Raw genomic sequence first — 13,891 nt, 5'->3', positions numbered from 1 at the left:
TTTTTGTGTGCAGGATGTACACATTTTAGCTGCCTCAATTACAATTTGGCAAGCACTTGATAATGCCTCGAATTTCCCAGGGGCATACCCTTTGTTGCTGTAATGCCTCCTGAAAAAAAACATGCCATTGGCCGTTGTGCCCTTGGGCTGGAAATAATTCCCTTCTCCTGGTTGGGTGCTGTGGCGGATGAATCAGAATGTATCCCTTTGGACTCTGGTGTTGGCAGTTGCACTTCTTACCTCAGCTGGGGCTCAGTCACTTGGGGCCCAGAGAGGGGAGAGGTCAGGCTTGTCTTTTACACGTTTCTGGTGCTATGCAGAATATCAGAAAGGGAAGAGGACAGGATGGAACATTGTCTTCATATGTGAATGTGTCTTCCTATTCTTAAACCATGTGAAGGGATGGCGTGATTAATGGGGTACCAATTACTTGTCTCCAATGTCTGTGCGCCCTCCTTTGGCATTGGGGGGAGGTGTATGGAACCATTATGTCCTCTCTGATGTTGTACTTATCCTGGGATAGTATATGACCTAGAGACTCACTCCCCTCAGTGAGCTTGTCCAGGAGTGGTGTCAAGGGGTTTTACTTGAGATGGGAGTATCTAGAGTTGACAATTGAGTTATGCCATTGGATGAGTTGGTGTTTTTGTTCTATACCGTACCAGGAAGATACAGTTCCAGTTTGGAGTGGGAGGGCCAGACACTGGTCTGTACAATAAACTGTTGACACAGCAGTTGCTGTCTGCTATGTATTATAGATACCTTTCACATAAATCTTAACCTTGTGACCATTCTATGTATCGGTTGTGCGTCATGTAGGTCGAGAGGGGTGTATCTTGGCTATAAAAGATCTTTGTACTTTTGTGTTGTCACTCAATGGTTCATTAGAAATAGGGATTCATTGAAAGTCAATGCTATTGCAAAGCTCTTAAACTACATCTTTAATAATAAGTATAACTCTGGTGTGTGAAGTTTGTTTCTCCTCATTTGGTAATACAGAAATTAACAACCACAGTGCTCTGAAGCGGCTCTCTGTCACGTGATCGGGTCTTTCTCACAGGCTACAAGTGGAGACCGACACATCGGGGACGCAACTGTGCATGTCCTTATTCAATTTCGAGGCGCATATTGAAGATATTGGAAGAACTGTCTACATTTACTTTGTCAGCCAACGAACAGCAAAAGCATTGGCCTATGTAAATCTACTATTCCCCCATAGTACAAAAGTTGACCCATTCTATTCTACGAAAAATAAATATTCCAAACAGTCTGGGACAGTTGTGGGATGCAATAGATCCCAAATTAATATAGCTACTAGTGTCAATTTAATTTAATTTTTTAAGCAATGTGGCTGACAAAAAAGATCAGAACAATTAGCTTAAAATGTTGATAACCTAAGGCTTTTTCTTCACATTATAAGCGCAGAAATGCGCACACAGCAGTTGGCTAAGTGTGAATACTCCATTAGCGGGAAAACATTCTCATAGCAAATGCTTTTATTAAAGGTGCATTTTAGAATCTTGACACTCACGTGCTGTGTATGTATGCCAGTTAGGCTCTACACCCCTTGTAATGTGGATTAATATGCGTAATTTTAAGAAGTTATTTTGCCACTTTAGTTGTGAATCAAACCTTATCCAAGCCTATGGGCTAGGCTACGTGAGGTGTGACTATGATTCGAAAAAGTCGCAAAAAAAAAGGAATACGCATCATTCACAAGTCAAACACTAATATTGTCATCCATCAGACTATTCTTGATTTAATCTGATTTTTACATATGCTAAATAATGTGTGTGAAATGAGTTTTGATTTGGAATGGACCATTATCATGCACCTGTCTTAAAACAGGAGCAGGAGGAAAAGAATAGCTAATGGTAGATGCTTTTCCCGTGGTTCATTTTCATGCCAGCCAGGTAGGCTATACTCCTGTTGTAAAGAGAAACAATGTGCTTAACATTAGGAAAGTTAAGAAATATAGTAGGCCTAGCCAATAGAAAGCTGATGGGTTCCTCTTTTTAATAGAGGCCATCACTCTCTCATGCAATTGCATAGCCTATAGAAATGTTGCGCAACATAAGCTCTCATGAAGTGTTTGATTTGATTTACAATGACATTTGCATTGCTGTCCGAGTGATAAGAGGGACAATCGAATGCTGAGCACCAGGCAGTTTAGCAAGTTCGGTAGGCTACTAATGATCAGAAGCCTAATTACCATGACAAAATGGTCACGTGGAATTTGACTGCTGTAATGAATCGTGAGCGCAACTAACAGCCCTACACCCACCTGGTGTCCCATGTCTAAATCAGTGCCTGATGAGAGGAGAACAAGTAAAAAATGCAATGGAACTGGGTTCCAGGTCAAGAGTTGAGTTTGAGGGCTATACACTATACATGGGCCGTGTGCATTTTCTTGGGCCGTGTGCATACCTTCTCACAGTGCGTACAGGTGAATGGCCTCTCTCTCGTGTGGATCTTCAGATGAATCTTCAGCTGATGCTGGTGGGAGAACCTCTTCTCACACTGGGGAAGCTGTAGGATTTCTCCCCTCTGTGGACTCTCTGGTGTCTCTTCAGGTTGGACGAGTGTGAAAAACTGGCCCGGCACATGTGGCAGCCGAATGGTTTCTCCCCTGTGTGGACCCTCTGGTGCCTCTTCAGGCTGGACAAATGTGAAAAACTGGCCCGGCACTGGTGGCAGCCAAACGGTTTCTCTCCCGTGTGAATCCTCTGGTGGATCTCCACCTGTTTGGGGAAACTGAAGGCTTTCCCACAGAACGAACACGGGAAGCGCTTCTCTTTGCCACTGGATCTACTGATAGAGTTACAACTACTGTAATTTGTCAATGGGCTTCTGTAGCCATTTAGTGTTGAGCCACTGGCATTGTCTGAGGTCTGGTTTAACAGGAGAGTGTGAGGAGGATGAAGGCCAGGTAGTGTCTGTGTTGTCGCAGGTTCCATGTTCCAGTTGATAGATCCTATAGAAGGCAGGCTGAAGGCAGCACCTGTTAGGGGGTTAATCTGAGACGCCATCAATCTCTCTGAATCACAACTATAGGAGCAGGACGGAGCTTCGCTAACAGAGTTTGTGTCTGTTCTCTCCTGCCGCATACGGACACTTCCTCGTCCCCGCGGACCAAATCTACGCCTCATCCTGGTCTCAGCTAGTCTGTTGTCACGGAGACTAAGTTCGGATGTTGTTTTGTGTTCGACTGCCTGTTTCTGGTTGTGGTTTACAGTGTTGTTCCCCAGCCCAGAGTTGAGGACGTTGTCCAATCCACTGACCTCCACTATGTTGTCTCTGGTCCTGGCCTGCTCGGTGATGTTGTCCCCTGGGTCCTTGGCTGCACCCATCTGAGTCTGGGAATCCAAGATGGCCACCCAGTCTCCTCTGTTAGCCTCCAGCCAACCACCTGTTACAAGAGGTTAGAAAATAGACTTTACAAACATGGCAGAGAAGTCAACATTTTGGAGATGTTCAGTTTATGCGTTTCAAATGATATCCAGGTGCATCACTATTCCCATTGAAGATCTATTACTGTATGTAGGTTATATGTATTTCTCCCTTACCTTGCTCCCCCATCTTTAGTCCACTCAGCAGATCAATGATCTCTGGTCCATCTTCTATTGTCTCCTCTTTGACCAACAGCAGATCAGGCTTCCCATCCTCCATGTCTTCTGACTGTAAGAGATACAGAGTGAGAGGATGTTGGATCAAGAAATCTGATATGAGCACCCTGCTATGGGGCATCTTCTGATTGGGCAATGAGGGATTTCTGAGTACTATGCAAATGTGTTAATTTGATTACTTGACACAAGACCGTATCCACAAAGCGTCTCAGCGTAAGAGTGCTGATCTAATATCCGGTCTACATAGCTTTATCCATTAAAATAAAAAATGCTCCTAGATCAGCTCTCCTGCTCTGAGAGGCTTTGTGGATACCTAATACCATTCAGACAGTAGTTCACAGTGGGCTCACCTCAGTGAGACTGTGTGTGGTCCTGTGCTGCTCAGCTAGTTTCTCTGTGGGTTCAGGAGGTGGTGTAGTCTGCTTGTCCTCCATGACCATGGTCCCCTCAGGGTTCCCCAGACCCTCCTCACACCCCTCCTCCTTCACCAGCAGCACCTCTGGACCCTCCTCCTCCTGAAAGAGACAGGTATTACAGATAACACAGACAGACATACACTCCCTCAGGTATGTACACACAGATAAACACACTTTCAACATGGAGTGTTTACTTATCTCCACTATGTTTGAGTCCTATACTGTAGTTACAGAATTACTTCATTGTTGTTAAGGGTTCGTACCCTTTTTAAAAATATATATATATTTTCCTTAAATGACATACCAAAATCTAGCTGCCTGTAGCTCAGGACATGCATATTGTTGATACCATTTGAAAGGAAACATAACATATTAGATCTAGTAAAAAAATGTTTTTGTTCCATCTTTGAAATGCAAGAGAACGTCCATACTTTCAGTTAGGAGTCTAGGTGTAATTTAGATTTGTCACCAGATGACAGCAGTATGTGCAAAGTTCCAGACTGATCCAGTGAAGAATTCAATTACCGCACCAGGTCTGCCAGGAGTTTGTCCAAATGTACCAAATAGGTCAATTGATACATTTAAGTACATCACTATAGAGAACATACAAAATGCAAAAAGTATGTTTACACAGGAATGTCATAAATGATGGATCATTAACTTTCCCTCATCTAGATGACCGGGCAGGGTGGGTGTGGAGCCAGAGACAGCAGTTGGATTCAAACTGTAGACCAAGTTCCTACGTTAACATAAAAATGAATTTTATCAAACAAAACTATGCTACATTTTCTCTGGGACCCTCGGGATGAAAAATCAGAGCAAGATTACAAAATGTAATTACCTTCATAGGTGAATATCAAACCAGTTGCCATAAGTGTTTTGTTGTGCACTCGCCTCAAAAAATAGAATGGTATTTTTTCACATAGCTACTGTTAATTGGACACAGCAGTTAGCTTAACAAGAATTTAAGCTTTCTGCCCATATAAAACATGTCTATGTCCCCGGAAAGTTGGCTGTTGTATACAACGTAATTGTAGTCACATTAGCGCACTTTGGGGACACCGATTCCGTATAGGTTAAACCCATCATGGTGGACGTAAATATGAGTCAGCAATGATAAGTCATCAGACAAACCTGACTAAACTACTTGTGTACTCTAGGTGTTTAGCTTCATAGTTTGTTCTCCATATAATTTTAAAAAATAGGGAGCCAAATTTGTTTTCACCACTTATTTCCATGACTGATCAAAATAAGTGTTCTCTCTTGTCCCTCTGCAACGACTTATGGTGAGATCTGTTTGGACCATGGAATCGCAATAAAATCAATATTTAATCATATCGGCACATTGTATCATGAGGTCCCTGGCTATTCCCAGCCCTAATTGGTTATAAAGTGTGTTTGTGTGTATGCAGAATAGGGTGAGAGCAGATGTGATTCCCTGAGTTCCCTGAATTCCTATCGGACGGACCTTGTAGTCATAGCAGATAATATTCTAATCTTTGGTGACTTTAATATTCACATGGAAAAGTCCACAGACCCACTCCAAAAGGCTTTCGGAGCCATCATCGACTCAGTGGGTTTTGTCCAACATGTCTCTGGACCTACTCACTGTCACAGTCATACTCTGGACCTAGTTTTGTCCCATGGAATAAATGTTGTGGATCTTAATGTTTTTCCTCATAATCCTGGACTATCGGACCACCATTTTATTACGTTTGCAATTGCAACAAATAATCTGCTCAAACCCCAACCAAGGAACATCAAAAGTCGTGCTATAAATTCACAGACAACACAAAGATTCCTTGATGTCCTTCCAGATTCCCTCTGTCTACCCAAGGACGCCAGAGGACAAAAATCAGTTAACCACCTAACTGAGGAACTCAATTTAACCTTGCGCATAACCTAGATGCAGTTGCACCCCTAAAAACTAAAAACATTTGTCATAAGAAACTAGCTCCCTGGTACACAGAAAATACCCGAGCTCTGAAGCAAGCTTCCAGAAAATTGGAACGGAAATGGCGCCACACCAAACTGGAAGTCTTCCGACTAGCTTGGAAAGACAGTACCGTAGAGCCCTTACTGCTGCTCGATCATCCTATTTTTCGAACTTAATTGAGGAAAATAAGAACAATCCGAAATTCCTTTTTGATACTGTCGCAAAGCTAACTAAAAAGCAGCATTCCCCAAGAGAGGATGACTTTCACTTTAGCAGTGATAAATTCATGAACTTCTTTGAGGAAAAGATTATGATTATTAGAAAGCAAATTACGGACTACTCTTTAAATCTGCGTATTCCTTCAAAGCTCAGTTGTCCTGAGTCTGCACAACTCTCCCAGGACCTAGGATCAAGAGAGACGCTCAAGTGTTTTAGTACTATATCTCTTGACACAATGATGAAAATAATCATGGCCTCTAAACCTTCAAGCTGCATACTGGACCCTATTCCAACTAAACTACTGAAAGAGCTGCTTCCTGTGCTTGGCCCTCCTATGTTGAACATAATAAACGGCTCTCTATCCACCGGATGTGTACCAAACTCACTAAAAGTGGCAGTAATAAAGCCTCTCTTGAAAAAGCCAAACCTTGACCCAGAAAATATAAAAAACTATAGGCCTATATCGAATCTTCCATTCCTCTCAAAATTTTTAGAAAAGGCTGTTGCGCAGCAACTTACTCCCTTCCTGAAGACACAATGTATACGAAATGCTTCAGTCTGGTTTTAGACCCCATCATAGCACTGAGACGGCACTTGTGAAGGTGGTAAATTACATTTTAATGGCATCGGACCGAGGCTCTGCATCTGTCCTCGTGCTCCTAGACTTTAGTGCTGCTTTTGATACCATCGATCACCACATTCTTTTGGAGAGATTGGAAACCCAAATTGGTCTACACGGACAAGTTCTGGCCTGGTTTAGATCTTATCTGTCGGAAAGATATCAGTTTGTCTCTGTGAATGGTTTGTCCTCTGACAAATCAACTGTAAATTTCGGTGTTCCCCAAGGTTCCGTTTTGGGACCACTTGTTTTCACTATATATTTTACCTCTTGGATGTTATTCGAAAACGTAATGTTAACTTTCACTGCTATGCGGATGACACACAGCTGTACATTTCAATGAAACATGGTGAAGCCCCAAAATTGCCCTTGCTAGAAGCATGTGTTTCAGACATAAGGAAGTGGATGGCTGCAAACTTTCTACTTTTAAACTCTGACAAAACAGAGATGCTTGTTCTAGGTCCCAAGAAACAAAGAGATATTCTGTTGAATCTGACAATTAATCTTAATGGTTGTACAGTCGTCTCAAATAAAACTGAAGGACCTCGGCGTTACTCTGGACCCTGATCTCTCTTTTGAAGAACATATCAAGACCATTTCAAGGACAGCTTTTTTCCATCTATGTAACATTGCAAAAATCAGAAACTTTCTGTCCAAAAATGATGCAGAAAAATGTATCCATGCTTTTGTCACTTCTAGGTTAGACAACTGCAATGCTCTACTTTCCGGCTACCCTGATAAAGCACTAAATAAATTTCAGTTGGTGCTAAATACGGCTGCTAGAATCCTGACTAGAACCAAAACATTTGATCATATTACTCCAGTGCTAGCCTCTCTACACTGGCTTCCTGTCAAAGCAAGGGCTGATTTCAAGGTTTTACTGCTAACCTACAAAGCATTACATGGGCTTGCTCCTACCTATCTCTCTGATTTGGTCCTGCCGTACATACCTACACGTACGCTACGGTCACAAGACGCAGGCCTCCTAATTGTCCCTAGAATTTCTAAGCAAACAGCTGGAGGCAGGGCTTTCTCCTATAGAGCTCCATTTTTATGGAGCGGTCTGCCTACCCATGTCAGAGACGCAAACTCGGTCTCAACCTTTAAGTCCTTACTGAAGACTTCTTCAGTGGGTCATATGATTGAGTGTAGTCTGGCCCAGGAGTGGGAAGGTGAACGGAAAGGCTCTGGAGCAACGAACCGCCCTTGCTGTCTCTGCCTGGCCGGTTCCCCTCTTTCCACTGGGATTCTCTGCCTCTAACCCTATTACAGGGGCTGAGTCACTGGCTTACTGGGGCTCTCTCATGCCGTCCCTGGAAGGGGTGCGTCACCTGAGTGGGTTGATTCACTGATGTGGTCATCCTGTCTGGGTTGGCGCCCCCCCCTTGGGTTGTGCCATGGTGGAGATCTTTGTGGGCTATACTCAGCCTTGTCTCAGGATGGTAAGTTGGTGGTTGAAGATATCCCTCTAGTGGTGTGGGGGCTGTGCTTTGGCAAAGTGGGTGGGGTTATATCCTTCCTGTTTGGCCCTGTCGGGGGTGTCCTCGGATGGGGCCACAGTGTCTCCTGACCCCTCCTGTCTCAGCCTCCAGTATTTATGCTGCAGTAGTTAATGTGTCGGGGGGCTAGGGTCAGTTTGTTATCTGGAGTACCTCTCCTGTCCTATTCGGTGTCCTGTGTGAATCTAAGTGTGCGTTCTCTAATTCTCTCTCTCTCTCAGAGGACCTGAGCCCTAGGACCATGCCCCAGGACTACCTGACATGACTCCTCGCTGTCCCCAGTCCACCTGGCCGTGCTGCTGCTCCAGTTTCAACGGTTCTGCCTTATTATTATTCGACCATGCTGGTCATTTATGAACATTTGAACATCTTGGCCATGTTCTGTTATAATCTCCACCCGGCACAGCCAGAAGAGGACTGGCCACCCCACATAGCCTGGTTCCTCTCTAGGTTTCTTCCTAGGTTTTGGCCTTTCTAGGGAGTTTTTCCTAGCCACCGTGCTTCTACACCTGCATTGCTTGCTGTTTGAGGTTTTAGGCTGGGTTTCTGTACAGCACTTTTATATCAGCTGATGTAAGAAGGGCTATATAAATAAATTTGATTTGATTTTGATGTGATGTATACTAAACAATCTCACTGAAAAGTCCATTTTGTGTTTATTCAACATAAACAAGTTTTAAATACACGGGTACACACACACGGGTCTCTCTGCGTACCTGGCAGACATCTCAGCTTGGATGTCGGCCCACCACCTCAAGCTCAACAAGATGGAGCTGCTCTTCCTCCCAGGGAAGACCTGCTAGCTCCAAGACCACATCACGGTTGATTGACAACTCCATGGAGTGCAAAGAACATCAAAGCAGGGACCTGCTGCAACTATGATATGTGGTTGTCTCACCCAGCGAACTTAAGATGAATGCACTGCTTTTAAGTCGCTCTGGATAACATCTGCTAAATAAGTAAATGTAAAATCTGCATTCATTTTCTCATGAAAAGTGTCTTAGGAAAAAAGAAAGTAGTTGAATGGAAGTAATGAAATAGGCATTTGTGAATCAAATAGCCTACACAGTAGAATCACTAGGTAACATACTTTTTAGGCTTATATATCATATCGGGTTGCAATATTCTATTCAGGAATATTCAACACTGAAATCTGTTACACTCATTATTGCAAATGCGTCTGGATATTTTCTCCTGTCAATAAATTAATATTTATATTTAATGCAGTGTTTGATCTAAACAGCAGAAGCTATCGAGTAGAATGGTTACTTTCTATGTTAGAGTGGAATGGTTTTTCTGCTGGTTTATTCTGAGGCTCCTCTGAGAATCTCCCATGTGGACCTTCAGGTGCATCTTCAGGTTGCCAGCCAGGGCAAAGCGCATGTCACATTGGGTACAGCAGAATGGTTTCTCCCCTGTGTGGACCCTCTGGTGCCTCTTCAGGTCACCAGCCTGGGAAAACCTCTTCTCACACTGGGGGCAGCTGTATGGTTTCTCCCCTGTGTGTACCCTCTGGTGCCTCTTCAGGTCACCAGCCTGGGAAAACCTCTTCTCACACTGGGGGCAGCTGAAGGGTTTCTCCCCTGTGTGGACCCTCTGGTGGATCTCCACATTCTGGAGGCAGCTGAAGCCTTTGTTACAGAACATGCAGAGGAACCGTTTCTCTTTACGATTGCCTGATGTTGCTCCCCGAGCCTTGGCCCTTTGGTCCTTTGAATTCAATACCTGATCGAAAAGGACGCGGCCGTGTGAATCCGAAGGTGACATTGACGTGGATACTGGGTTGTGATCCCTGAACGTCTGTAAAGGGGAGTGGGTGGCGACATTTGTCTTTAAGCTTCCCCTGTAATCTAAGAAATCTTTGCCTTGTGAGTGTCCTTCTCCTAAATGAGTGTTGTCTACATTCCATGTCAGATGAGCGTTGCCCTCCACTTTCACATCATTGACAACAACTTCCCCTTTCTTATCTAGACACCCTTCAGAGTATACACTACTACTGTACTGATTCCAGTCCCCTCTAGACAGATCAGTGTGTGTCTCTAAACACAAGGTCTTGTGGTCAGGGTCCATCTCTGTAGCGTAAGAACAAGACGGATCACTGCCAGTCTCTAATGCGCCACCGGAGTCCCGATGGGAATGAACCATCCTCGGACTTGGGTTACCATAAAGTAAATACTCTGAACTGGGAGCAGGGGAACAGCCCAGTGGCCCCAGTCTGTCTGGATCTGACCACAGTGTTACAGTTAAAGTCTCGGTGTCTGTCTCTGACTTGAGGACGGCGTTTGCCGGTCCACTGACCTCCATGATGCTGCGTCGTGTCCTAGGCTTGGGCGCAGCAGCGGTGTGTAGGTCTTCCGTGGCTACAGGAGACGCTACTCCAGTGGTTTCTACTGTCTGGATGTCTCTGCTGTGCCGTGGGTCCTCCACTCCTTCAGACCTCTCCTGCTTTACCCCAGGACCTCTAGCCTCTGCAGTCTGACAAGAGAGGTTTATTACCGGCACATGAGTTGAATTAGTTAATGTCGTAGTGAACTCACATGACAGATAAATAAGGATGAACATGAATAGCTGAGGAGAGCCTTTCTGAAATAAACTGGCCACATTTGATGTACTGTAATTTTGATGTAACACTATCACACTAACCTCTATCACGATAACGTGCTGGGTTGAGGTTCCACTCCCCTCATCAACAGTGATTGGTTGGTCATCTCTCCATGTATTGTGTCCCACTGGCTTCACAAAGCTCCTGTGGCCTCCAGTGAGATGTCCTTCACCTGAGACAATGATTGAGGGAAAAGTGGTTGTTAGGTTAGCTACTCTCAATGCTCAACAGTATATTGTACACTAATGACAGTATACATTTGGCAAGGATGTAAGGTAGCACTTTAAAAACTTCATACACTATTGATTATGTTCCATGCATCATATTATTTTAAAAGTATGACAATAGGAAATGTGGTTAGAATATGATACTGTCTTTGTGGAATAAGAATTGTCTTAAATTGACCTGCCTAGTAAAATAAAACAAATTGTGCAAGATAGCGAAGTAATCAGGGTAAGTATTGCACGCTATCCAAACATTAACCATAGACTTAGATAGACGTTCCATTACGGGTCAGTGAGAGCATGGGCAACGCCATTGTAGTACAGACTGAGATATGTTCCCGGATTCATCCAATAGCATTGAGGAGATTACCAATAAGTTCATAGATGACTTCGTCCCCAAAGTGACCATATGAACGTATTCCAACCAAAACCAATGGATTTCCAGCAATAGCAGCACTGGGCTCAAGTATCTATATCCACAGTAAAACGAGTCCTATATTGACATAACCTGCTCAGCACGGAAGAGGCCGCTGCTCCAAAACCGCCATAAAATGTCAGACTACGGTTTGCAACTGCACATGGGGACAAAGATGGTACTTTTTTCTTATGAAACAAAAATATAACTGTTTGGCTATATTGACCATCGTTATGTTTGGAGGAAAAGGGGGAGGGTTGCAAGCAAAAGAACAGCATCCCAACCGTGAAGCACAGGGGTGGCAGCATGTTGTGGGGGTGCTTTGCTGCAGGAGGGACTGGTGCACTCACAAAATAGATGGCATCATGAGGTAAGAAAATTGTGTGGATATATTGAAGTAGCATCTCAAGACATCAGTTAGGAAATTAAAGCTTGGTCGCAAATGGGTCTTCCAAATGGACAATGACCCCAAGCATACTCCAAAGTTGTGGCAAAATGGCTTGAGGAAGCTTGTGGAAGGCTACCCAGAACATTTGACCCAAGTTAAACAATTTAAAAGGCAATGCTACCAAATACTAATTGAATGTATGTAAACTTCTGACCCCCTGGGAATGTGATGAAAGAAATAAAAGCTGAAATCGCTCTATTATTCTGACATTTCACATTCTTAAAATAAAGTGGTGATCCTAACTGGCCTAATACAGGGCATTTTTACTGGGATTAAATGTCAGGAATTGTGAAACTGAGTATTTGGCTAAGGTGTATGAACTTCCAACTTCAACTGTATGTAAGAATGCTGTTCATTGACTACAGCTCAGCCTTCAACACCATAGTACCCTCCAAGCTCATCAATGTAGCTCGGGGCCCTGGGTCTGAAACCCGCCCTGTGTAACTTGTGACGGCCCTGAATTATTCTGAACCGCCTCAGTGCAGCTCCTTCCAATAGGGCGCTTTCCCTTTAATCCCCAATTAAATAGCCAGCATCAGCTGCGCAAAAGTAGGGTTGTGATGGAGACGTGAATGAGGATGTGTTCAACCCTCAGTTCCGAAGCTTCTCTATTCCGTTTGTTTTGTTGCCGTTAAACGTGTGTTTTGTAGCCTAAGAGAGTTTACCCAGGATCGGATCCACTCTTTGCGTCCGTGGACTACACCTCTCCGTTCTTCGTGGCCTTTCTCCGCTGGAGATCTATTGGCGGATTGGATTGTCTGACTACAACCTTTTTGTATATGATATTTCATTTGTTTTGATGTGAGTTATACTGTGATGATTTATGTAGTTAGTTGTAGTTGAGGACTTAGTAAGAGAGTTGATACGCTTTAAAGTTCTGTGGTAAAATAATTGTTATATTGATGGTATGTTTAATACTGGGTTTACGCTACACTGAATGAACGGACAAACATTGCGTGACAAAAGTCACTTGAGTTCATTGAACTCCTTTACCGGGCTGGACTCTTTTTAGGCCCGAGGTACAGGACATTTCTGGAGGAACCAGAACTCATTGTGATATTATATGTGTGTAATCATTGTTGTTGCTAATACAACCCACGCAAAAGAATAGAGTTGTTTTTGAAGTTCTTTCTAATGTTTTAAGGGTTTATGAAAAGTTTATTTCCATCCTGAGTTTTACATAAGTCCTTTGTAAGACTTGACGGACCAGATGGGACTCATTCCCACCCAAACTAAAAGGAGAAACCAATGTTCTCTGGTAGGCACAACCTACCTGGCACCCCTATAAATAATAACCTCAAGTCAAAACCGTTACAAACTGGGTCCTAGTGTTAGATGGGCTGCCCCCAGGTGGTGAAGGTAGGCAACAACACCACCACTACACTGATCCTCAACAGAGGGGCCCCCACAAGGGTGCATGCTGTGCCCTCTCCTGTACTCCCTGTTTACCCATAACTGCGTGGCATTTCAAGCCTCCAACTCAATCAAGTTTGCAGATGACAAACCAGCAGTAGGCCTGATCACCAACAACAACGAGACAGCCTACAGGGAGGTGGTTCAACAAGAAAATAATCTCCCTCAACAAAACTAAGGACCTTATCGTGGACTTCAGGAGACAGCAGAGGGAGCATGCCCCTATCCACATCCATGGGTCCAGTAAGGTGAAAACCTTCAAGTTATACATGTCACTGACAAACTGAAATGGTCCACCCACACAGACAGTGTGGTACACTGAACAAATCCTCAGGAGGCTGAAGAAATTTGGCTTGGCTAAGATCCTCAAACTTTTATTGAGAGCATCCTGTTGGGGTTGGTCAACTGTTTCATGAGCTGAAAAAAACTAAAACAAATGTTCCATACACACCAAAAGCTTTTCTCTCAATGCTG

The 13,891-nt window shown here is 43.8% G+C and overlaps 1 protein-coding gene across 1 annotated transcript; it reads right to left on the bottom strand.

Annotated features, from left to right (window-relative positions):
* Positions 1-336: 336 nt before the first annotated feature.
* LOC112231934 (zinc finger protein 528-like) lies at positions 337-11,014 on the bottom strand. The gene is made up of 5 exons (XM_024398734.2): positions 10,959-11,014; positions 10,614-10,790; positions 3,977-4,141; positions 3,567-3,678; positions 337-3,409 (listed from the first exon to the last, which is right to left on the bottom strand). The coding sequence occupies exons 2-5, from the start codon at positions 10,617-10,619 to the stop codon at positions 2,487-2,489; spliced, it is 1,206 nt and encodes a 401-aa protein (XP_024254502.2). The 5' UTR covers positions 10,620-10,790; positions 10,959-11,014; the 3' UTR covers positions 337-2,486.
* Between the last annotated feature and the right edge of the window lie 2,877 nt (positions 11,015-13,891).

Source organism: Oncorhynchus tshawytscha, linkage group LG34 (genome assembly GCF_018296145.1).
Source record: "Oncorhynchus tshawytscha isolate Ot180627B linkage group LG34, Otsh_v2.0, whole genome shotgun sequence".
In the NCBI taxonomy this organism is placed as follows: Eukaryota; Metazoa; Chordata; class Actinopteri; order Salmoniformes; family Salmonidae; genus Oncorhynchus; species Oncorhynchus tshawytscha.
This window is presented reverse-complemented; position numbering and strand designations above follow the sequence as displayed.